The 26,054-nt window shown below is 42.1% G+C and overlaps 1 protein-coding gene across 4 annotated transcripts in view; it reads left to right on the forward strand.

Annotated features, from left to right (window-relative positions):
* ZNF423 (zinc finger protein 423) overlaps nucleotides 1-26,054 on the forward strand; it is a 192,950-nt gene that overhangs the window by 105,157 nt on the left and 61,739 nt on the right. For all 4 annotated transcript variants that reach the window (XM_015873489.2, XM_015873490.2, XM_015873488.2 and 1 more), the window contains 2 exons: nucleotides 75-3,298; nucleotides 10,238-10,322. In XM_015873489.2, coding sequence (XP_015728975.1) covers nucleotides 75-3,298; nucleotides 10,238-10,322 — 3,309 coding nt within the window. The remainder of the gene's footprint in view (nucleotides 1-74; nucleotides 3,299-10,237; nucleotides 10,323-26,054) is intronic.

Consider the following 26,054-nt stretch of genomic DNA (forward strand, 5'->3'; position numbering starts at 1 on the left):
GTTGAGAGCTTTGTCCTTATTTCACAGATGCACTGGGAATTGTTTTTAATCTCCTTTCTGCTTTCCCATTACAGATGGTGATGACGACCCACAACTCTCTTGGGTGGCTTCATCTCCCTCCAGCAAAGATGTTGCATCACCCACTCAGATGATAGGAGATGGGTGTGATCTCGGCATCGGGGAGGAGGAAGGGGGGACTGGCCTGCCGTATCCCTGTCAGTTTTGTGATAAGTCCTTCATTCGCTTGAGCTACCTTAAGAGGCACGAGCAGATCCACAGCGACAAACTGCCTTTCAAATGCACCTACTGTAGCCGGCTTTTTAAACACAAGAGAAGTAGGGACCGTCACATAAAGCTTCATACGGGTGACAAAAAGTATCATTGCCACGAGTGCGAGGCCGCATTCTCTCGCAGCGACCACCTCAAAATTCATCTGAAAACCCACAGCTCCAGCAAACCGTTCAAGTGTACTGTGTGTAAACGTGGGTTTTCATCTACCAGCTCATTGCAGAGTCACATGCAAGCTCATAAAAAGAACAAGGAACATATGGCAAAGTCTGAGAAAGAGGTGAAGAAGGATGATTTTATGTGTGATTACTGTGAAGAGACATTCAGTCAGACTGAAGAATTGGAGAAGCACGTAATGACACGCCACCCACAGCTTTCTGAGAAGGCAGATTTGCAGTGTATTCATTGCCCTGAAGTATTTTCAGATGAAAACTTATTGCTCTCACACATTCATCAAGCCCATGCCAACAAAAAACACAAGTGCCCTATGTGCCCAGAGCAGTTTTCTTCGGTGGAGGAAGTCTATTGCCACTTGGACAGCCACAGGCAACCGGACTCCAGCAATCACAGCATCAGCCCTGACCCAGTGCTGGGGAGTGTGGCATCCATGAGTAGTGCGACTCCCGACTCCAGCGCGTCGGTGGAGAGAGGTTCCACCCCGGATTCGACCTTAAAGCCTTTGAGAGGGCAAAAGAAAATCAGGTCTATGGACAGAGAGGAAGGCCAGAATTGGTCTAAAGTTACTTACAGCTGCCCGTACTGCTCAAAGCGTGACTTCAACAGTCTTGCTGTGCTAGAGATCCACCTGAAGACCATCCATGCAGACAAACCTCAGCAAAGCCACACGTGCCAGATCTGCCTTGATTCCATGCCTACGCTGTACAACTTGAATGAACACGTGAGAAAGGTGCACAAAAACCACGCTTATCCCATGATGCAGTTTAGCAACATTTCTGCCTTTCACTGTAACTACTGCCCTGAGATGTTTGCAGATATCAATAGCTTACAGGAACACATCCGTATCACTCACTGTGGCCCAAATGCTACCCCTCAAGATGGTAACAACGCTTTCTTCTGTAACCAGTGCTCAATGGGTTTTCTGACTGAAGCAACCCTGACTGAGCATATTCAGCAGACTCACTGCAATGTAGGAAATTCAAAACTGGATTCCCCTGTCATTCAGCCAACACAGTCTTTTATGGAAGTTTATTCATGCCCTTATTGCACAAACTCCCCCATTTTTGGCTCCATCCTGAAGCTTACAAAGCATATTAAAGAAAACCACAAGAACATTCCTCTGGCACACAATAAGAAGTCAAAAGCAGAGCAGAGTCCAGTTTCTTCTGATGTCGAAGTCTCTTCCCCTAAAAGGCAACGGCTTTCTGCTAGCGTAAACTCGGTGTCTAACGGTGAATATCCATGTAATCAGTGCGATCTAAAGTTCTCTAATTTTGAGAGTTTTCAAACCCATTTAAAGTTGCATTTGGAATTGCTGTTGAGGAAACAGTCTTGCCCTCAGTGTAAAGAAGACTTTGATTCCCAGGAGTCTCTCCTGCAACATCTCACTGTGCATTACATGACAACTTCAACTCATTATGTATGTGAGAGCTGCGACAAACAGTTTTCTTCAGTGGATGATTTGCAGAAGCATTTGTTGGACATGCATACTTTTGTGTTGTATCACTGCACCCTTTGCCAAGAAGTTTTTGATTCCAAGGTATCTATCCAAGTGCATCTGGCAGTCAAGCACAGCAATGAAAAGAAGATGTATCGTTGCACGGCCTGTAACTGGGATTTTAGGAAGGAGGTGGATCTCCAAATCCACGTGAAGCACAGTCACTTGGGGAATCCGTCAAAGTCTCACAAATGCATCTTCTGCGGTGAGACTTTTAGCACAGAGGTAGAGCTGCAGTGCCACATCACAACCCACAGCAAAAAGTACAACTGCAAGTTTTGTAGCAAAGCTTTTCACGCCATCATCTTGCTTGAAAAACACTTGCGGGAAAAACACTGCGTTTTTGATGCCAGCGCTGAAAATGGTACAGCTAACGGCATGACCCCAACAAATAAGAAGACAGAAGGGGCAGATATCCAGAACATGTTAATGAAGAATCCAGATACCTCCAACAGTCATGAGGCCAGCGAGGATGATGTAGACGCTTCTGAGCCCATGTACGGCTGTGACATCTGTGGCGCTGCCTATACTATGGAGGTCCTCTTGCAAAACCATCGCTTGAGAGATCATAACATCAGGCCCGGGGAGGACGACTGTTCTAGGAAGAAAGCGGAGTTCATCAAAGGTAGCCACAAGTGTAATATCTGCTCAAGGACCTTTTTCTCAGAAAATGGCCTGAGAGAGCACATGCAGACCCATCGAGGCCCAGCAAAGCACTACATGTGCCCCATCTGCGGGGAGCGCTTTCCATCGCTCCTGACCCTCACTGAGCACAAAGTCACTCACAGCAAGAGTTTGGATACAGGAACGTGTCGGATCTGCAAAATGCCGCTGCAGAGCGAAGAGGAATTCATCGAACACTGCCAGATGCATCCAGATCTCAGAAACTCCCTCACCGGGTTTCGCTGCGTTGTCTGCATGCAGACAGTCACCTCTACGCTTGAGCTGAAAATTCATGGGACGTTTCATATGCAGAAACTGGCAGGGAACTCTGCGACCTCATCGCCCAATGGCCAGGCCTTGCAAAAACTCTACAAGTGTGCACTGTGCTTGAAAGAGTTCCGGAACAAGCAGGACTTGGTAAAATTGGATGTGAATGGCCTTCCCTATGGCCTTTGTGCTGGATGCATGACCAGGAGCACCAATGGACAGTCTTCAGGCTTGACCCCACAGGAAGTGAACGAGAGACCGTGTGGCAGCCTGAGGTGCCCTGAGTGTAGCGTCAAATTTGAAAGTGCTGAAGACCTGGAGAGCCATATTCAGGTTGACCACCGGGACCTGACGCCTGAGACTAGTGGCCAAAGGAAAGGTACCCAGACGTCGCCTGTTCCCAGGGTGAGTAGAACTGAACTTTGAAATGTCAGAGGGGTTATATGTAGATTTTTAATGTGACTGAGAAGCCATTTTAAAATCCCATTTTATAACCTTAGTTAAACGAAACAAATCCATAGGAGTAATGCATGCAGAAAAATTAGATTTTGTGCAGTCTTACAGGCTTCTAGATTCCTAGTAGCAGAGCATTAACTTTGTATCATAAAGCTGCTCTAGATTTACCATCAGGGAGCTTAGACACATAAGTAGTGCACATGAGTGGTGAGGATTGAATTTGTCCATGAATTCTGGTGCTACTGAACTGGCAGATCTGGAAAAACTGGGACATTTCCACGACAAAGGGCATTTTGAGCTCCCAAAGGTGAAAGATCTGATTTGTCACACTCAGGGAATAACGTGGTTTCTTACCTGGGAAGAAACTCAAGCAGGAAGATGGAGGAACTTGTGAGGAAAGCTGTAGAAAATTTCCTCCAAAATTTTCACCTGAAACCAATTTCTGTGCTGGAGAGCTTGTTGTCACGTATGTCTGCAAGGGTGAATGCTGTGAGGCTGCTTGGATGGTTTTGTGTATGCATACATGCCTGAGAGCGTGCATGTGTGATTTTAAAAGGAACTTCTTCATGTCCCTCCTTCAGGACAAGTAGTTTTCTTAGCAAATCTGGAAACTGCTGTCTACTAACGGGCAGGTTACATGTTTTAAAAAGAACTGTGCTCTACTTTGGAGTTCACTGATAGCCTGTTATCCCATTTCTTAGTTTACACAGTGCACGGGAACACGCAGCATCTAAGTAAGGTTTCAGAAGACTGCTCGGGAGATTAATATTGTTTGCAGTTTGTAGTCTTTTAAAATTATTTGTTGACGTTTTGGCTCCAGAATGGGCCAAGTCAGTCCTTCCTCTGTCAGGAACAGATGGAATGAGAAGTAAATTTTGGAAATCTTCTCGGGAGACCACCAGCAGACACGTCTGAGTATTGATATCATCTGACATTTTTAATTAAACATGATGGGGTGAGATTTTCAAAAGTATCTAAGGAAATTAGGCACCCAACTCCTAATGAATAATTCCAGCCGTAGATGCCTGTTTATGTCAATCTGCTAATTAAAGCACCCACAAACACATCTTACTGCATTAAAAGAACCTGTAAATACTTCTCGAATACAACATCAGAGGCTCAGGAAGTAAGAAAGGACCCTAAGTATGTCCTGAGGACGCAAACTGTAATGCCTGCAGTAGTGCTATCACAAGCTGAGCCCCACTGGGACTTGTTAGCTCCAGTTCAATGCTGGGACCACGCAGGGCAGCAGCATCAGGGCAGCCTGGAGCGCGGCACTGATGCCCTCGGCACCACTCGACCCAACACCTCTGTTCAAGGCTGCTGATGAAATGCCACAAAAAGTTCTGTTTCTTTCTTTCTTTTTATTTTTATTTTTCCTTTTCCTTTTGGAGTAGAACAGCTGGATATTGCTCCCTTAGGTCTGTGACTAAGGCTCTTGGTGTATGCACCTAATCCTGCACATTCTGCAGAAGAGTAAGGATTGAAAACATCGCTCCTTCAAACTGATGCCTTTTGAGAGTTCAGCTGGGGTCTGACTAGGTCGTTCTGCTTCCTCCTTCTCTGGTCTTTATTGCCTTCTAAATCCTTTCAAACACTTTTATTCTCTTAGGTAGAACTAATTCTTCATATGACCATGCCTGTAGCCTCAAGTATTGCCTGTTCTAGCCTATTGACTGTCAGAAGCAGAATACATTGCCATTTTCTGCTCTGATTTCTTGATTTAACTCTCTCTTTTCAGCGAGAGCTTCCGTACTTGTTCCCTCAGGGGAGAGTTTTAAGTTCTCCAATAAGGTAAATGCTTTGAATTTCATCCCATGAGGGCAGATCTTAGTTCCTTTATAAAAGATAATGAAAAATCTGCATTTGTGGCAGTGGCAAATGGTACCTTCAACAGATGTCTATGGCCTCTGCATATGCTAAAATCAGACATCTTTATGGCATTCATCCCAGGAATAGGTATATTGTTACTAGAAATAATTACTCATCTTACCCTTCATTGTAGATACAAGACCTGAATTCTGATGTCAGTTCATGATGAAACTATTGGTGTTTCATTCAGTTTTCACAGTATAATGAGTGCTTTTTGTGTCTGCCTAGCTCAGGGGTTTTCAAAGAACCATATTCTCTTTTAGATGTTGATAAATTCCCATATTTCAAGAATGTTTACTTAACTTCATTGGCTTCATAATGAAGCTGTGTAAGATGAATGCAGTGTTCTGTCATCCTGTTCGTGTGCTGTACACAAGTAACACACCGCTTTAGTAGAACTGTCTAAGAGCTCAAAGCACGTAGAGTAACCTGCAGGTGTCCATGTGAGTTACTTCTTTACAGATCTTGGGCACTTCCAGATTTCTTTTTTTAATGCTTTAAACAGAAAAGCGCTTGAAGATTAGGAACAAGTAGAGTCAGAAAGAAAATACATGGAGGTCTAGATCTGAAATAGTGAGTATATTCTTTGGAGTAAATAAGAATGAGCAGAATGAAATCCTAGTAGTTAGAAAGGGTGGTGTAAAAAATGCACAACTTCTCTGAATGTGCTGGATCTTCTGGTACCAGCAGTTATTCTTCTTGGAGCATGGAAGCCTAGTATCATTTCAGAAGAATAGTGAAGACTTAGCCCCATAATGAAATAAGGGAAGAAAATAACTACTAGCTCCTGATTAATAAAAAGTGGTAATATTTGAGAAGGAAAACAGATCCAGAGAAAAAAATCCATTCCTTTTTACTGTTTATGTTTGTTTGTGTGTGCACGTGGATGTAACACCACAGAGAGGAGTATAAATACTTAGTTGTATTTCATTTGCATTTGCTATCAAAAGGCACCTAGAATTGCTTGGCAGGCGTTGTTTTGTTTTGCTTTAATCCATAAGGAAAAAAGAGAGAAAACATAACCCTTGAAGATGCCATTGCATCCTGTCTTCCTCAGAGTTTATATCACAGAGATATAAATCAATTAATTACCTTCCTTTGTAAAACATCTAAGTAGGATCAATTTGTGATGGTCAAAGAAGATTTCTAGGTGCAAAGAGGTTTTGCTTCCTCTGCATGGAAATGTCTGCATCAGAGGACTTGTTATTAGGAGGTTTTAAGCCAAGCCAGTGGTATTTAGTATGAGTTTCACTAAGAGGAATAAATAAAATAGACCTTGGTAGTGAAAGGCAGCTCTTACATCAATTTATGTTTGATTCTTATAGTTCTGCACAAGTTCTTCTGTCTCAGTAGGTCTAAAAGTTTCTTTTATTAGATGAGCATCACCAGTATAGGTACCTTTCTGCTGTCTGGCACATGTATAGCTCAAGACCTTTTCATATTCTATTATGAACACATCAGAAGCAATGCTTTCATTTTTACTGAACACATTTCTGTGCGTAGGAGCTTCAGTTTTGAATACATTTTATTAATTCCTTTTAATGCTTTCTGGAGGAATGTGCCTGTCCTGAGAAATATGACAAATTGTTTAGTACTGAGATTTCTTATTGTCTCTTCTGATGCTGGAAACAGTCACTTTTTAGGCTACTCTTTCTCTTACACAGATTTATTCTTACTTTGTACCATAATCATCACGAACTATTCTTGTTTAACACTGAAAAGGGCAAATAGTCTGGCTTCAGTTAAATTTCCGTCTTGAATGGTGATTCTTTATTTAGCCCACCTAGGTTATTTAGACTGAAGAAGCAAAGGAGGTGGCATAGAAAATCAGAAGAATGAACCCCATTGTGCTCCTTTAACTCAGTTCCTTTTCTCCTGCACTCTTTCTTGGATTCAAATCCTTCTCTTTGTTCTCCCCCCACCCCTTCTCTTCCCTTGTAAATCCACTGAATGGAGGAATATTTTCTTTGTAGAACAGGAAACCATTTCCAGATTTAAAGGAGGACAGTCTGGAAAACCCATGGGAACAATGGTTATTTCAGAAAAGAAACCAGACCCCCCTGTTGTTATTACAGCTATTTTGTGCCAAGATTAGAGTGAAGTATCTTGACTTAATGGGGACTGAGCTCTCAGTTGAAGGCCTGCTCATCTGGTCTCTTTTGCCACCTTGAAGCTGTCATCTAGACCGCGAGCTCCTCAGAATCTGTTTTGTTATCATACATAAAGACAGAATATTAAAAAGAGATAACCACCCCACTACGAGTGTCTGTGAAGTTGTGGTGCTCACAAAAATGGTAGCAGAACGTCAGGTTTTGTGCCACAAATAGCATAGCCTTGGATTAAAATTAATGCCTCCCATTTTCTGAGAAGGCAAATTAAATTGTTTTGAGTTGTTTTTTGTTTTTTGGGTTTTTTTGTTTTTTTTTTAAAGAGAATTATTAACAAGCCAAAAAAATCAGCTTTTCTGTCTTTTGCATATACATTTGAGGGCTAATCAAGCTATAGTTATTTTGTGGCCTGTATGAAGCTATTTGTTGACCTTAATTTGTATCAAGCAGGGATTGCTATCAAAAGAGCCCTTGCCTCAGTCAAACAACTCTCCCAAGCTGGATGTGGCCCAGGGCAGCCCGAACTGGTGGGTGGCAACCAGCTCATGGCAGGGGATTGGAACTGGATGGGCTTGAAGGACCCTTCCAACCCAATCCATTCTTTGGTTATGTGATGTGTATATCAGCTGAAGCTAGAGATAATATTCACAGAAGTCTGAAATCTGCTGTCTTCTCTGAGGGGTGGTCACACCAAGTGGAGCGTTTTATGTTTGTGAAATGGTGTGGAGGAGCTGGTGCAGGGTCTGTGGATAAACAAAGACATCCTGTTTCCAGATCTGTTAGTAAGTAGCTTTCAGAAGCTTTCTGCTTTTTAAATCAGTTTTAAAAATGAATCACTTGTCTATGTTTAATAGAAGTTTAAAAGCTTGAAATAGAGTTGAGCTGAAACAATCTTTCTTAACCAGTTACTTAGGGAACCCTCTTAACAGAGATAAGTGTTGAACAAAGCACAAAAGTTAGTCAACTTTGAAGTTTCAAAGAAGGGAAAGGTTTCCAGCTTTAAATGTGACCACAAGAACTGTTCACAGCTCAGTCCTGTTTTTCTCTTCTAAGGATTTTTGTGTTCTTTCTTTTTTATTTCCCCTTTAGCATGTGTATGTCAGTGTGCTTGAGGCTTGAGAATACATGTGTATGTATGTGTGCTTGCACTCGTCTGCTGCAACAGATTCCCAAGAGACAGTGCTGCAGAAGTCCAGCTGCTTTTCCATTAGCAGCCTTGATTTCAGAATGGATTCCAGGAGGATACTTTCTTGAGCTACCTAGGGATAACTAGCCTATCCAAAGAATTTCCTTTTATATGGTTGGCTGTGTCACTTTTCAGCCAATCGAGTATATCTTCCTATTATCATGTTAATTGCCCATTGTTATTTTAGCCTAGAAAGCCTTGCCTATGTGCAAACACATACTGTGTATTGAATTCATGGAACGTGCATACCATCCATAGATGGTTGTTGTCGTTATGATATTATAGCATGTTCATTAACCTCCAGCAGGCTAACGTGTTGCCACTGATGACATGGGAAGTAGTTAAGAAGCTCCTGGCAGCACCTAATTTGTTATTTCCTCAGCAGGTGCTCAAGGAAATTGGATCCCATGCGCAGAGGGAATGACAGCACCTCCTCTGTTTAACTCAAAACTTCTTATTTATTACTGCTGTCCTAAAAATGGGATATAATCTATACCTTGGTGTGGGCTGGAGGCTGTAAGAAAAAGTTATTTTCATCCTACAGTGCACAAAAAATGCCCACAAAGAATTTTGTCTCAAAAATGTAAGGGGATATCATTTACTGAGTTTGGTTCCTCACTGCTATAGGCTTGGGAGTCTCATCCATCTGCCAGCAGAGTTGAGGCATGAGTGGGGTGTTTCACACGTGTTCTGCTGCCATACAGTCCTGGTGTACGGCTACACTCGTACCTTAGTGCACAAGCAGCAAAGACAGCCAGCTGCCTGGTGGCAAGTTTTGCAGTGGGAGTTATTCTCTAGGAAGAAAGAGGAACAAAAGGCCCAATTTTTCTAAATTGCACGTCAAAAGATATCTGTTAAGATAACCTCTTCCCATGCAGTGACTGAGCATGCACATTAGACCAAAGTGTGGTAGTCCTGCTTTGGGAAATGAGGGGTTTTCCAAGTGTACAAATGCTTAGCACTAGCATTTATTTTGTTCCTAACTTGGATGCCTATCCTGTCTGTGAGCGTTTTCAATTCTACAAATGGTTTCTTGAATTTTTCACTGTCTTATTGCCCAAGTGCATGCACTGCTGTCAATCTGAGTCCAAACCCCATTCCTCCTATTTGAATAAACGCTTCATGTAATTGCCTCTTCACGCTATCTTCTGATTTCTGCAGCTAAGCCTCCCCAGTATGACTTGGTGGCAGAAAACATTTGCAAGAGATTGTGCTAGAAAACCATTATTTGTGGTAATGCAGTTTTTCCAGGATTTCTGATGGGAAACCAGTGCAAAATGTATTTTTCCTCCTGTCCTTCACTCCCCCAAATAACTATTATGTGTTTTCCTGCTGCTTTCTATAAAGACAGAATTTTTCGAAAAAGTTGATCTTTTGGTGAATACAGAATTCCTTTTCTCTCACTCAACGGGAGCTGTTACTGTAATGGGTTAAATGACACGAGCAATCTGATTATGGCCAAAGTACTAAAGCGGAATTTCAAGTACTATCATTTGAAAATGTTTTAAGTTGAAATTAAAGCTGACTAAAAGCAGGCTGTTACATGGAGGTTGCGTTTATGGCCCCTAAAAGTCCAACCAAAGTGGATATCGCGTTGGGGATAGAAGGGCAGAAACGGGCTGAATTGAGGGAAGTTGAAGCACGTAACATGCTACATTTATGATCACACTTGCCTTATGCTACAGTGCAGTTTTCTCTAATCTCTTTTTGGTTATTAAACAGAAAAAGACCTATCAGTGCATCAAGTGCCAGATGACCTTTGAGAATGAGAGAGAGATACAAATCCATGTCGCTAACCATATGATTGGTAAGACATCCTTTAAACTAGGCCACTCATGGGCTGCTTGTTTTTGCTACTCTTTGAAATTCACTATTCTAATAACTTGTTAATATTCATGCTGTAATTTATTATTATTATTATTTTTTTTATCTTTCAAGGAAAATGATTTTGATGTAATGATTCTTCACTTCAAAGCTTTTTAAATATGTGGTTGTAAAAGTGTTACTGCTGAGCTTTTTTCCTTATCCTTTTGAGTCCTTGTCTAGCATTTTCATTTATATTAAAATCAAACTTTTGACAGTATCTTCCATTTGATAGCGCAAATTTCTCTCTATCCATGTAAAAAGTACTTGCCAGTTGTCAACCACTTAGAAGCAATTATGTTTCAATTTTCTATGTCATGACATTGAATAGATTTAACTGCTAGCATTTTCCCAGCTAAATGTGGTGAATTCCTGAAGAACGTTGTCAAAACAAAACGCTTACAGAGTTATTTCAGTGGTATTTTTTCTCTTTCCAACAATTCTGGACTTCAAAAAGTTCAACTTTTCAGATATAGAAGTGGTTTAAAAAGCAGTGCCTGCTGCCTCTGTTGCTGTCCTGTCAGAAGAGACATGTGATGGGTTGTATTTCAGCTGTAGCTGGATGATTTCTTTTCTGATGAATGCAAAGAAGTGTTTTTCCTGGCTGTACAGATGTTAGGAATATATGTGTTGGCCCAAGAGGTCAGTTTACTTTGATGCATAGACCGCAAAGGAGTTCCTTACACATGCCACTGTAGGTATATGTTGTATGAGATCCTTCGTAGACCCTACAGCACACTTTGTGTGTCTCATATGTTCACGTGCAGCATTTATCTCCCATAAGCATAGTGGTTTTCCTTCAATAGTTTTACATTTTCATTCTCCCATCAATGCGTATGTGTAACTCCTATTATCTTTGATTTGAATTATGCATAAATACCAGAGAGAGAGAGAGAAATGCAGACTGACAGAGTATTCACCCCCCCGCCCCCACCTGAAAAATATACGTGTCAGTCAGAATAATTTTCATTCTAGAGCCAGGCAGGAGTTTCAAGCCAATGTCAAGCAGGTTAAGATGAAGATATCTAAAAATGTTTGCTTTTGTAGCAGGTGTTAATGTAATCTCTTGTTTGCAAGCTTGAAGAGTGAGATCCTTGTTAATTGGACCACAGTGATTTCATACAGCTCCCCCCTAGAATTTTTTAGTAGAAGCCTGAAAGAAAGGAGTTGTAGGCAAGCTTATTGCTTCCAAGTTGTGATACAGTAAATGATCACTCATCTTTAAATTCATAGCTCATGAAATATTGAATTAAGGTTCTGCTTGATTTGATAGAAGAATTCTTTCTCCTTCTGGAAAGAAGTAATTTCTTTACAGTGATTGATGTGTGAAGTTTATCTATTTCTATTTCCAAATTGGTGCTGTCTGGAATAATGCATGACGATATATATGTCATTAGAAGTTTCAGGATTACAGAGCTATTGAAAAGCAACACTGCTGTAAGTCAGAGGCTGAGCAAAGTGTGGTGCTGTAGTTTGTGAAAACTGTACTTGCTGTTTCCTTGAAGCTGTGCATAAGTTCTAATACGTGTTTGGAAAAAGCCTATATAAAAGCATTGACATACATGGTCTCAGTTCCACATACCTAGGACACTGTAAATGCCAGAGTATGGTAAGAACAACTGATCTTTCCTCTTAGGGATAATGTCTTTGTATCTTTTTACTGAGAGGTGGGCTGAGAACGTTCATGAAGTCATCACTTCTTATGGTGGCATTTGGGGAAGAGGGAAGTATAGAAACCTCTGGTGAGGAACTCTCTTCCTCCTGCTGTGGGGCAGCTCAGCCTGTTCACAGGTGCTTGGGTCCCTCTTTGGGACATGGTGCTGCCTGCAAAAACGTGCTGTTGGTGAGTCTCCTTTTGGCATTTGCTCTTTACTGAGGAATGCTGCATTTGGAGGTGAGGTTAGGAGTCATGGTTTCTCTACCAATAAATGCTGTGCATATTATTGGTGATAATTTGCGTAGTGCTGTCAGTAACAGTGGAGTGATGGATTGCTTCCTGGGCTTGCTCCTGTGGCCTTTGTTCAAAGCCTGAGAGTCTTAATTCCTTTCACAGGCTGCAGGAGAGACAAGCATGTGCCTTGCTGTCGCTCAGGCTGCCTTATTGATGGTACAATACGGAGTGGAAGAGGTTTCCTTGGTGTTAGACCAAGCTTTGTCAGATGGCAGTGAGAGAAAGATGATTCATCTGTTCTGTAGGACTGTGTCACAGCAGTTACTAACATCACTGTTGTCAGTGCAAGACCTACACCCTGGGATTTGTTTGTGTCACGATCCTGGCTTGAGCATTCAGGTGCACAGGGAGTGGGTGGACCCTGCTCTTGGATTGTGTCTGCTAAGGAGCTCGATGAACTTGTTCGTTTCTGTCTGAAATTAAGGTGTCTGCTTTAATATAGTCATTGAAGTGCCGTCTGGGGAAAATGAATGATTGATACCAATCTAAGATAAGAGTTTGAGTAGGATAAGCATTTCCAGGGAGAGGTTTTTATCTCATTTGAATCTGAAGTGAGTGAAGACAATGAAGTTAACCTTGACATGTAGTTTTAGGTTAAAAAAAAACACACTTGGCTTTGATAATCCGAGGCCTCTCAGCTGCACTTTCTTCTCATACTTTGCAAAACACAAAATCAATAGTTGACATATGTCCTAAACGCTTGCTTACAGTTTCATTCTGCTCAAATGACTGTCAACAAAGGAATCCTCGCTCTGTAGGCGTGATGCCCCCTAAGTAGCGATGTCCATAATGTGATTAAAGATTTCAGTGATTTCTTACATCGTAGTTGTGGGGAGTGCCTCCAGTGCAGTTGGCTGTGAGTCCCTCCTCCACCTCTCAGCTCTTCAGGCTGGAATCAGAGGCCCTGCTCATAATTCATGGAGGTAGGGGGTTATTTTTTTCAAAGCAATATGCAGGGAATTTCCAGTGCTACTCCCACACACTGCTTTGAAAAATTACCCTTCTGCACTCTGGCCCTTCATATCCTGTGCACAAACACAGAGGCATATTGGGTCCTGCACGGGGTCCCTAGAGAAGGAGCGGGCTGGATCCATCCCCAGAGGAGGTAAATGGTGGATGTTATGTTTCATTTTACACTGGGGCCTGTAGGAGGGCTGGAAGCAGCAGAACAGACCTCTTCAGCTACAGTTAGACAGGATAGGATCTATTTAGAAATGCTTTCAGCCTGGGGGGTGGGGGGGTGGGTAGGGAGGGGGCTCGGGGTGGAATTTGTAGAGAGTAGAGGTCTTTGAAACATTGCACTGATTGGGACTCCTTTGAAACTTGTCCATGTGCACAGAGAGGGGATCCCCCTTTGAAACATTTACAGGCGCTGGGGAGTCCACTTGGGAGTATATCAAAAACTTTCAGTACTCCTTGCAGCCTCTGTACTTGCTTACCTCCTGTTGCGCTGACCTGGCAATGTTTAAAGCTTCTCCCCCTTATCTCCCCACCTTCCCCTGCCTCTGATGTGCATGCAGTCTCTGTTAGATGCAGGAAGATGGGCGTATGCAGCCGTGGGCTCTATGGGGGGTGGTGCGCAGCCATGGCAGCAGCCAGAAGCACAGAAATCTGTTAATGCAGCTTTTCTCCTGTGGCTTTGGGAGCTGAGGAACTGGAATTCCCTATCTCCAGGCCACTGCTAAGGCCCCGGTACATGTGGGCAAGGCTTGCCAAGGGGCAGGGTCCAGCACCTGCATCCCTCAGCTCCTCTGGAGCTGGCAGAGGAAAAGCCCCTCTGGCCTGATGTTTTGCTGATGGGTTTACATGCGTGCTGGTCCCACAGCTGGGCAGGGTGCTATAATTCTTGTGTCTCAGGCTGCATACAAAACCTCAGGCTCATTACTCTCTGAGCATGTTGGTGCCATGATGTCAGGAAGCAAGGTGTTCAAATCCATGCTGAGGCTCTGCCCTGCACGAGGAGTGGCCGTAGACATAGCAGTACTTCTGTGTTGTGATTAGAGGATGTTGTTTTCTATTTAATGATCAGAAAGGATGAATGACTCTTGTCACCTTTCTTTCTCCCCTTCTCTGCAAAAGTCTCCTGGCAAACGCACACAAGAAACTCAACTGCAGCACGGTTAATGCTGGAGAACAGAAACTAATTATTTCTGGCCGTTTTCTAAGAGCAGAATGACTTCAGCATCCCCCTGCCCCATGCTGCAGAGGAGCCCAAGCATCTGTGGGCTCCAGAGAGCTGCTCGCAGTTTGCCCAACCCTTTAGGTTCAGTTGCTCTGTCTAGGTGTGCTCCCATCCCTGCACATGTGCGTGCTCTGGGTCAGCGTGGTGGTGTGGATGCGGTGGCAGGAGTGGGGCTGGTGGTGGGGATGGAGGTGGGGGTACAGGCTGGCTGCGGGCTGTGCTATGTACGAGGCAGAGCGGGAGGCCCTGCTGTGTTCTGTGAGGGCCACCTGGGAGCTGAGGGAGTGCTGCAGGGAAAGCTTCCAGGAGTCACACTGAAATTGTTCTGGGGTCTGGTTCCTGGACTGCTGTCCAAATAAATATCTTCTTGTTTGATGTGATGGGGACAGCCGTGTTAAACAACTGCGTTTGGAGGGACGGGGAGAATTTTCTGAGCGCTGCCCCAAGCTGTCGTGTGTTGTACACTGTGTGTAATGGAGGGCTGCAAGTATCTAAATTACCTTTCCTGCCCTTGGAGATCATGTTTCAAGCTCTGGAGTTGCTCTGCCAGAATTAAACACAAAGCAGAGGGATAACATCCATCCACAGTTGGTTTTTTTGTTGTGGTTTTTTTTTTTTTTCTTCTTCTTTTCAGATGCATACAGGTATTTAAAAAAACCCACCAAATACAGGTTTCGTATTTTGTTACTTGTAGGCTTGTTGCTCTTAAGAGCACTAGTAACTACATGTTTTTGAAAGAAGCAATTGAGAAAGCTGATTTTATGTTCCAGTAATCATTAGGTGATGCCAAGCAAGATGGAACCAGCAGAGAAGGAGCTGAGGTGGTGTTCAAAACCAGACATAGACCAAGATACGCACAGTTATGTTTTCTGTTTAAAAATTGAAGCAAACAGTTTCCTTCTGATTTAAGAAATTGTTGTTTTCATAATTCAGATCATACCAGAGTTTCAAATGTACATGCTACTATTCAATGAAAACTGGGGCTGATTTTGGGTGTTTTAAACTCCTGCTTGTCACAGAACACTCTGAGCACATGTGCATATGAAACGTATGTGCATAAGGATGGTTTTTGCAGCTCCAGCATTATACTTGAGGAAATATTGACCCAGGGCATCCCTGATGAGGATGTGATGCATTTCCAACTGTAGGGTCTGATCCTTTGGAGCACTTTGTTCCCTCTCCTCCTTCGTTTGGGAGCTGGGAAGGCTAATGCTTCTCAGAATCTTTCTCACAATAAAATACCATTTATATGGAGTATATGTAGTCAATAGAGGGAGAAGGGTGATGTTAATTCTTGTAAAATTCCCTTTTTGGTGTGGTGTTTGTTTGACGCAGCACATGAATTCTAATCAATTTAAAGTTTAAGGGTGCTATTTGGTATCACTGTTAAGATACTGTCATGATGTTGTGTCCTGGGACAGAACTGTTTGATTCTTGAGGGAAGCTCTTCAGGCAGAGCACTCGTGTTAGTTAAAGCATCTGTGTGGTAGCTGTGATGATGACATTGCAAAGCACCGTCTTGGTAGTAGTTTTCAGGCATTAAGGCAAGTAGTAATGTGCCAGATTGTTTTTGAAGCGTCAGATGCAAATTATCAACAGGAACATATTTTTGGACTCAACAGCTGAATGTGTGAATTAATTATGGACACATTAGGAACTCAAAAATATTTTTTTAACTTTGATGTTTGTAAAGCATATTCCTAGTAATTGCTCTTTTAATGCAGAAACGGAAGGTACAGCCTTCATGTATTTACCCAGTGCTTGCTTAAATATCCAAGCCTACGTGGACTTGCTTTAATTAGCAGTATGTGCTAGAATTCCATGTTGCAGGGGCTGGCTATTGCAAACGACCAGCTTTAGGGAAGAAGAACTGTAGTGGCAAGCACAGCCTGCAGTCTGCACAGCCCTCCCGTGCCCTGGGCTGGCTGCAGCCTGCAGGGCGCTGAGAGCAGGGCTGGGGCTGGGACTGTGCCCGGTCCCAGACAAAGGCTGTGCTGCTGCCAACAGGCTCATCCGTCCCTTCTCCAGCCTTGAGCCCAGGGCATCTTCGTTCTGCTCACTGCCTTGAGCTGTAAGCGCTTGTGCAGGTACTTAAATAACATTCTAAGGAGTGTAGTGCATAAAGGCTAGAAATGTTCCAATAAAAAACTTATGGATTTTAACAGTGTATTTGCACTGAAAGCCAAATTACTATTGTTAACGGGTGGGAGATGCTCTCTTTAGTACAAACAAATCGGCCCCTAATATAATTCAGCACTTAATTGGTCTCTTACTTTGAAACTGGTTTAATAAATTGTGTATTTACTGTCGCTGCCTTCCCAAAGCCTGGAAAATTCATTATCCAAAATTGCTATAATTTTATCCAGCCACACTGTATAGTTGTGGCCTCCTGCAATTGTTATCTATGCATATTTGTTCATAACATTTACTCCATTTCATGAGAATGTGTTTTGTTTCACTTGTTTATCTGCAAAGAATGAAATAGCGTTTCCCTTAATGTATTCATTCACATTTTCCTTTTGCATTTTTCATTTCATTTACAACTTGGTAATAGTAGTTCAGTTTTCACTGACATTTTTATAGCTGCTATGACAACATTCCTGTTTTGCATGATACACGCATAATCGGCTGTGATCCCAGTTTCACATTGCTTTCATTCTTTCTTAACTGTGTTAAGATTCCTTGCAGCCTCCAAATTCAATTTTCATAGGCAGTTGTGATTACACCTGTTTAAACATTTTCCTGGTCGTTTCATATTTATTCATAAAGGCAGCAGTTGATAAAACACCTTTTCTGCAATCAGCCAGAGCTTTAAGTGTGATTTTTCTTCAGAGTAATCATTAGCAAACACCTCGATCTGTTCACAGCCTTATCAATATCAGCTGGGCAGTGTGGCAAAAAATGCTCTTCTTCAGTAGACTCTGCCCTATGTAGCCATGCTTGTCCCAAATGTGTAACTTGTTCTTCATTTTTGTCAATTCCATTAACCTCAAAAACTGCTGTTCTTGTGCATTTAATAGTTTGCAGAGATGCTTCCTGCCTGTTTCTCAGATGTTTTGTGTGTGTGGCCTTGTCTCTCCAAGTTCACAAATTTCTTAGCCCTTCTTTGCTAGTCTTGAATGTGGAAAAAAAAATGCAAGTTCTCACCATATGGGATTTTGGTTCTCCCTGCAGATGGCAAAATGACTCCAGTGCTTCCCAGTGGAGAGGTCAGAACCCCTCTGTGTCCTACTTTCCAGCAACAAACACCAGAATATTTCTTGGGGGCTGGGGAGCAAACCCTCCCTCATTCCTAGGTGTGGACTTCAGACCTGATAGAAACAATGAGTTAAGGAAGTTCTTCCAGTGTGAATTCCAGGTGTTAACATCTCTATCAGCTCTGTCTGAAGGTTGAGGTGCTTAGGATCTGTTTGTGGGAGCTTTCTAACAAATAATTGCAACCTTGTCTGGAGCAAGTAGGTATTACCCCCACTTCTTCCTTATCTGCCATACAAATCGTATTAGTAAACTGTCAGAAAATTCATTCTCTACTAACAAAATCCTGGATTTCGTTTTCTAAATACTTTGTTTCTTATTGAGCATTTTTGAGCACCGAACCTAAAATGTTTATTTTTTCTTCTTCTGTTTATTATGATGAAAGCCCCTGGTTTTGAGTTGGGTACTGGTTTACACATGCTGAACCCTAACTCTGCAGTTATCGGACTGAAATGGCTTGCCTGTATATTAAGGTCTAGATTTGTTCCTCCTGTTACTTGGTTGACTTCAAAGAGAGACAGTTGGCCCATTGCCTTTAATTACAGCTCAAACTAAACAGCGCCCCTAACCTTGGGGAGGGTTTAATCTGGTGTATTAGAACAAGATATTACAACTGATATTTCTGTTTTATTCCTAGCTGGTAAACAAGTCAAATTGAACACAGGCCTCCCTGTACACTCCTGCTTCTTTGGGTACTCACATGGGCTTTTTTATTTTTTTTCCCTACATTTGTAATTGGAAACTTTTCTATGCAGAGGGTCCTTGCAAATTACTCCCATGAAGGAAGCCCATGTACATTATTTAAATGCTTTTACCTTGTTCAGCTTTTTAAGGCTCCCAGCACAGGTAAAGCCTTTACACAAACAGCCTTTGTTGTTGGCACCAGAAGTGTTTGCTTGCTCAGATATCACATTTTTGTCACGAACTCCTCCTGGTTCAGTTTGTTAGTGAGTTTTGACCGTTCTAGGCCTTTGTAAGTAACAGAATTCTTTAACGGAGCATTATAACTTTGCAGATTCATTCTGTGCCTTTCTGCAAAGATCCGTCAGTTTCAAGCTTTGCTCCAGGTAGGGTTTGGGTGTTTTAAAGTAAAGCCATCAGCTGGCGCGGTTGGCTTGTCTTCTGTTGTGGTGTTTTGCACACATCAGTTATTACACGTTGTTGTGTGGACAAATATTTCCTAAACCCCATGACTGTGAGTTATATCCAGGAATAAATGTTGGCAACAAAAGTTAAATGATGAAACTTTATGGAATGAATGGTAACTGATTCAAGCTGGGCCGGATATAGATAGCAAAAGCTGAGGGAAGAAAGTACTCTAGTAACAACTTCTCCGTTTTTAATTTTCTAGTTAAGGATTTATTTAACTTTTGATCTTTTAGTTCGGTATTTATGCTTAAAATGTAGATTTTGTGAGAGGAAAAAAAAAAGCAAAACAACCACTCTACCCATCTAAAATCTTTTACAATCATTAATGAGCTTCCAAGGAACAGGAAATTTACATTCTGAGATTTGAGTTTCTAGATTAGTTTATACTCATGTATTTCCTTATACTTTCATGTTTGAAAACCTGGTGGGAGACAGCTGATATTTTAAGCCAGGCTTTTTCAAGTTATATGTCCTTTGATATAGTTTAGCAAAGAAAATTTAAAAGCTTATACTGAAAAAGCAATCTATAGTTTTTTTCTCTCTCTTTTTCTGCAATTACAATAATTACAGTGATATGCTGTGAAGTTTAAACGCAGCCTTTTAAACTTTTTCTTTCATGTCTTAAAAAATTGCATAGTCATGCAGAAATCCAACGCTACAAAAATACCTGAGGTTATGGAAAAGTTATTGGAGTGTTACTAAAAGTAGAGAAAGGTTCTCCTTGTATTTACAATGAAACTCAAGCATTATTTTGATAGTTGTGTTAATTGCGTTAACCTTCATGGATGTGATTGTTGGGGCATCTGACATCTGTGTGCCCATGAAAGAGGCACTTGGTGCTGTCGTTCTCCTTGGTTCTCAGAGATTTCTGTTCCTAAGTGTTCAGCTTTGAGTGTCAAAGTGTCCACATAGAGTTGATGGACAAGGGGAAACTTGCTATGTATTTTCTGAACAGCCTGTCTGGAAACTGTAACTTCCAGTTGCTTGTAAATGCTTCATTGCTAAGCAGCTCAAGATGGTGAAAGTTAGCAGTTCTGGAGCTCTGTGCAGACATTGCTTGTAAACTGTTAACTAGTGCATGGTTTGTGTTTTGTGCACAAGTGGTCCCTGCAATTTAAACACTGGTGTTCAATTTTAAAGCAGATACACATTTGTCATACAGCGTGGAAGGCCAGATTTGTCTACAAAGGCGTGGGTTGCTTACTTCTACAACTATGACTTAATGTTTTTTTTTCTTCTTAATGACTGAAAATATTGGAGTTTGTTTTTCCTTTCAGTGGAAACACCAGTCGACCATAAATGTACAAGGTGTAATTATATCTATCTTGCATCTTTATTCTTGTTTGAATGTGAATTACTGGTAAAGGACTCTCGAGACCCAAAGAATGGACACTAAATGGCCCAGTCATAGAGGTTCCCCATTTTCCTAAGGCTTAATCTGGGGAAGTGGCTGCCATTTGCAGGCTAGCAATACAGTAAAAGCACATCATTGTACACAACATTTTATTTGGGCAGCTGTATAAAAATGGCAACACACTGTGAAATCCATTAACAGCAAAACATGTTAAATTCAGCAAAATGCATCTCATGTGGAACACTGAATAAGAAATTACAGTCTGAGTTTTACTAGTTGGTTATCAGAGTCTGTCTTGAATGAAGAGAATCAAATTTTTTCCATGCATCTGCCTGTAATAACAGCGAATGCTGTACGCTGGGCTTTGAAACTAGTGTGCACCTGTAAATCTTTGCCCTGGTACTTTTCTGCAAGATTTTCACATACCTAATCTTCATATCCGCTGGGAGCCCGGGTGGCAGTTCTTGCTCAAACAAAGAGCTCCTATTTGCATGCTGGGGCTCACTGGTGCTCACTAGCATTGCTTGAACAATTCAGGAACATTTGCACAAGTAAGCTTAGTGGGATGTAGGAGGAAGAGCTCCAACTGGGAACAGATTGAGTCATCGCCTGTAACCGACTGCCAGTGCCAGTGTGGACCTCCGTGTGGACAGCCATGAGTAGGTCCTTTGGCTTTGGTGGGATTCCCTGAGTGGATTTTGTTCTGCATGTGGTAAGATTTTTCAAGATTTCAAGATTTTTTTCAGCATTTCAAGGTTTTTTTCAGCATTTCAAGGTTTTTTTCAGTAATATTGTTTTTCAAATAGTATTTAAAAATTCAGAAAATCTCTTGCAAAGCATTCTGCATTTCCATTGTTCTTGTTTAACTGTGATATGTTGTTCATCAAGATAGGATGCCATTAAGTATTCCGGTACAGAAAGGAGAAATGAGTTTACTCTTGCTTGGTAGAAAATGAAATAGCCATGTTAACTTTAGCTCTTATCATGAGATTAAAAGTCTAATGGGGAATAGTGTCATTTTCAGTCTTCAAAGCCAGCACCAATGACCTTTTCAGAGTTTTAACTTCAACTGCCTAATGATTTCTCTCCTGGAAAAAGCAGAAAAAAGTCTTTTCCTTGCTGAGGGAGTGAACAAATGGATGGATAAACTTAACTGTGTGTTGGAGCAGGCTAAACCAGTTTTGGTCATATTTAACACCAACAGATGGGAGGTGGCTTCCAGGCTGTATTGCCCATGTCACCCCTTGCTCTGCAGAGAGAGCACGAAGCCAAAGAGCCGGGGCAGGAGGGTAGTGTGGGGACAGCCCCCTCCTCTGCCTGCACACCCCAGTGCTGGTGGCCCTGGGCAGTGGTTGTGATTCAGTGCGGCTTGGTGGCTGCAGGCACTGGTGGCCCTGGGCAGCCATATCTGTGCATGCTGCTCGCCCTGAGCTGGCTCGATGTTGCTGGGGGCTTGTTTCCTGTGTAGGAACACTGGAATTTCTTGGTGCAGTTCCTGTTTGCGTTTGCACATTTGTGCTCTTGCTCTTTTGCCAAGCTGGCAGCACACAAGGGTGACTTCCTGCTCAGGGATGTAGAAGTGATCCTGTGATTCTTCCTCTGCAGCCACTGGGAGATAAAAGCCAGGACATCGGGGACTGCAAAGAGGGAGCCAAATTATATTTATAATATTAAAGTGAGTGCATTTGTGGTTTTGCCATTCTCTAGGGTTTTTCATAAGTAGAAAAACATGAATTAGCATTTTCCATTTCCATATATTGACTGGAAAAATAGCCTGCTCTCAATTAAGACCTATAGCTTTTGGGATGTATGCAACAATTTTATAAAATATTTACAGCAAAATTTGCATTTTACATGGCAATACAGTTTTTCTTGTGTTTAGCAGAAAGGACTCGGGCCTAACGGAGGAAATTCATCCAACCTACCGAAAGGGAAATAAATCTAATATTGGTTGTTAGCAGTCGCTCTGAGGAGCGCCCAGTGTGGGCCGTTACCTCCAGCCATCACCCGGGGTCACTTTCCCCAGCAGCTGTCAGTCACACCGCTCCCTGTGCAGAGCCATCGCTGCCCCTTTAAAACTGCCTTTGGAAGAGCTGTGGCTTTGTGCTAGACAGATAAGTAGAACATTTTTTTCCAAATGTAAATGCGCACTGTAAAGAACATAGCTATTTCCTGGATAATTTGCAGTTGTATATTTTATGTTAATTTCACCGAAAATATTGCACCCCTGCCAGGTTTAGTAGAGGCTCACTGTGATATGAATAATTTCTAGCGAATCATTTTTTTTCTTCATTTAAGATTTGGCACCTTTTTAAGATTTTAATAATAGCAACAAGGAGGAAGATTTAGAACAAGTGAAACATTAGAGCCAAAGAAATTCACATTGAGAGCTAATGTAAAATAGCAAGAATAATTACATGGAAAACAGTTGCCACAGATGTTTTTCCTTGTAATGTAATAACTATTTACTAAACTGTTTATTTTAGGCCCTTGGTTTACAATAAAATATTTATACATGCTCTGCTGTAATAAAAAAATATTGACAAAATACTATAGAGATTTTTAAAAGACAATTAGTATTCCTCTGTCTAAAGGCAGTGATGCAGCCGCAGCCAGCCCTGCCCCTCTCTGTGGCAGCAGGGCAGCAGCATCCCGGGGGCTGAGCGCTCACAGAGGCCACGGGCTTGTGCAAACTGCTGGTAAATGGCTGGGGAACGTGAAAGCTAATGCTACAGGCTGAGGAAGCACGCTTTTCCTCTTTGTTTCAATGAGGAAAACCTGATTTCATCCTGAAATTGTATATAATAAAGCCATGTCTTGTCTGAGCAAAATGAGGCTGCTTTAGGGGTGAGCTTGAAGTTTGAAGTATGAGAATCCTGAATGTCGTTCTTAAAGCCAGTGTGGCATGGTGGCTGCTCTGCAGTAGTGCCCGTGACGTCCCTAACCCTGTTAGTCAATTCTGCTCAAGCCATGCTTGTCGTGCACAAGGTTCATGAAGTTACACGGCCATCAAGTGTGTGTGCATTGATGCACCGTGCGTGTACAGATGTGTGGGTGTAGCAGTGCCAGGGTGTACCGAGTAACTTCAGCAGCATTGGAAGGCCTGCAGATTGTGCTTTCCACAGATAACCTGAAAGTATATGTTCTTGTATTCATGCACATGTAGAAGAAAGTTTTATTTTCAGATGTCTGTTGTGTTCCTTTATAAAATCTTAACATAAAGTGGTATCCCATCTAGAACTTCTGTGCCTCTCCCTGATTGCTGTATAATGACAGATTTTAGTTTTTTTCCGAAATTAGGTGTACACCTTTTAGGTTTACCTTTTGCTTTAGCACTGCACTGCTGGCACACAGCAATTTTAATAAGAGGCCTCCAGGAAAAAAGACAAGATTATCTGTAGTTTTATGAACACAGGTCCTGCTGCCTGTTTGCATTTGAGTAACCACCATGATAAAGTGAACCCAAGGTCTACAGTGTGAGTGAAGGCCACACAGCTGGATCTGGATGCCCAGCGCTGGGAAGCAGGAAGGTTTCAGTACCTAGCTCTGAATCTGTATCTAGCAGTGCAGGCTCTACTTTCAGGAAGACAAGTCCCTTGAGTTTCCATGCCAGCGCATTGTGAGCTCTATCATTACAGAAGGAACAGGGTAGCAGCCTTGTGAAATGACTGGAAAAATGAATTTAAAATATATGTATGAACCTCTTCCTAGTGAAACTCATAATTCTCACCTGTTTAACAATTGGTGGCATTGATGATGTAGATTTTCGTCATGCTCGGTTACAACATTCAAAAAAGGGGCAGAGCAGAAAACTGTAAGCTTGAGAACTAAAACTAAACAAAAGAGGGAGCTAAGAAAGCTAAAATGTTCAGGTTTAAGGCAGAATTATCATGGTTACCAGATGCCTTTTGTTGGAAACAGACTTTCTGCAGGGTTGACTCGTACACAGAGGCCAGCTTGTGTGAGAGCTCCGTGAGCCTCGTGCCATGTCATTCACAACCACCATGTGCCTTTCCCAGCGTTTGCCCTTGAGGAATCTAGCTGCAGGAGCTTTTTGATCATTAAAATTTGGCTGTTCCTATGAAAGTCTGGATAATTTAATATCAAGCTTACAATAAGAAAATAAATGGTGTAATACGTACAATGTTTTCTGTAAATGAAACAAAGTTTGGACCTGGACTCATTGCCTTGTGCTGCCTTCCTGCCTGTGAAGCGTTGATACAGGCGGAGTGCTGCCAGGCCATGCAGTTCCTTCAGTACAGCGCCTTTTGAGTCATCAGTTGGGTCCAAAGCTAGCATTAAGGAAAACAAAGGAATTTGTGCTTGGAAATCAGCTGTGCTCGGCACAGGCAGTATTTTTTTTTTCAAGGACCATTATTGTGTAAGCTAATGATTTTGTTTTTAAGTTATATTCTCAGGGGCATGGACATCCAGAATAATCAAGGATGTACTTTTACTGCCGATCCTGTGCAGCGTTAGGTCTCTGGTGGAGAAACCGGGCCGGTTGCAGCACTTGAGCTTTGGATTAACCCCTGCTTAGTAACTTGACTTCCTGGTGCTGAATAGATTTCTAGATTGATACGTGTTACCTGTGTGTAAATTAGTTCAAATGACAGTAAATTAGTCGGTTCCTTTCCCTTGTGCCTTTTAGAAGGCCTTTTAGTGTTTATCATAGTCAAAGCCATTATCTCTGTAAGCAGTTTTGGAAACGAAGTACATCATCTGCTGTGGTTCTGCCCTCTCCAGACAAGCCTGGCTCACCTGGTGGCCCCCAGCTGTGGCAGAGCAGCAGCTTGTCCTGCCCTGGTGACATCATTGCCTGGTGTCCCTGGGACCCAAGAGGAGTCCTCTGTGGGTATGTAGAGCAGGAGGGTGAGATGGGATATCCAGTGTGGGGTTCTGAGGGAAGGACAGCAAGTGCCACAGGTTTGAATTATTTTCTTGTTTCTCTGCGGAGAGGAGTTTAGAAATTTTCCACTATAATTGGTACTTCTGCATAGAAGAATAACGTATTAAGGGAGGCAAATGAAGGATCAGGGCAAGGCAGAGGATGCCTGTGAAAGGAGTTCTTTCTGCCCTTTTGAAGTACGCGTGGTATGAGTTAGAGCACAAACCCTTTCAAATATTCTCCAAAAAGTTTCACCTAGTGTCCCTACCATACTTTGCATATAAGGAAACAACTGCAGAGAGCGTTATTTTAATAAAGTGTTGGCTGTTAGTTTCTTGTACTGAATTGGGGAATGAGTTCAGAGGAGCATATTTTGCTGAAGAATGTCTCCAATTTTCCCTTGGAACTGCACTTCTAGGGTTTTTGAAGGTTTATGTATTAAACAGTTCAGACTTTCATTTTAGCTTTTCATTTGCTGCTTGGGATTTTTATTAATTTAGCAGCATTCATTTAAGTTGATCCAGCTCTTTATATCATTTCCAGCTTGAAATATTAGCTCAGAGATAAGCTTTGTTATTAAATGCTTAATCTCGAACACTTGTCTTATTTGGTAAGAATTATCTTTGAGAAGTAGGTAAAGAGAAGCTGACGGCTGTGGTTTTCAGGCTGCTGTAACTGGAGTAGCCCAAGTCCTGGTTTTACAAAGGTTGGCATCCCTTCAGTTTGCCATCGCAGCAGCTGGACTTCATTAAGTGCTGGTGTTAATTACTGGGAGATCGCTGGTTCAGTATGCATACAGCAGCACTTGGGGTGACATGCTAAAGAAGGGTCACCTTGACATGGAAGCTTACAAAAAAAAAGGAAAAAGAACAGGGCTGTCGCTAATTTTGTAACTGC

This window comes from Coturnix japonica, chromosome 11 (assembly GCF_001577835.2).
Source record: "Coturnix japonica isolate 7356 chromosome 11, Coturnix japonica 2.1, whole genome shotgun sequence".
In the NCBI taxonomy this organism is placed as follows: domain Eukaryota; kingdom Metazoa; phylum Chordata; class Aves; order Galliformes; family Phasianidae; genus Coturnix; species Coturnix japonica.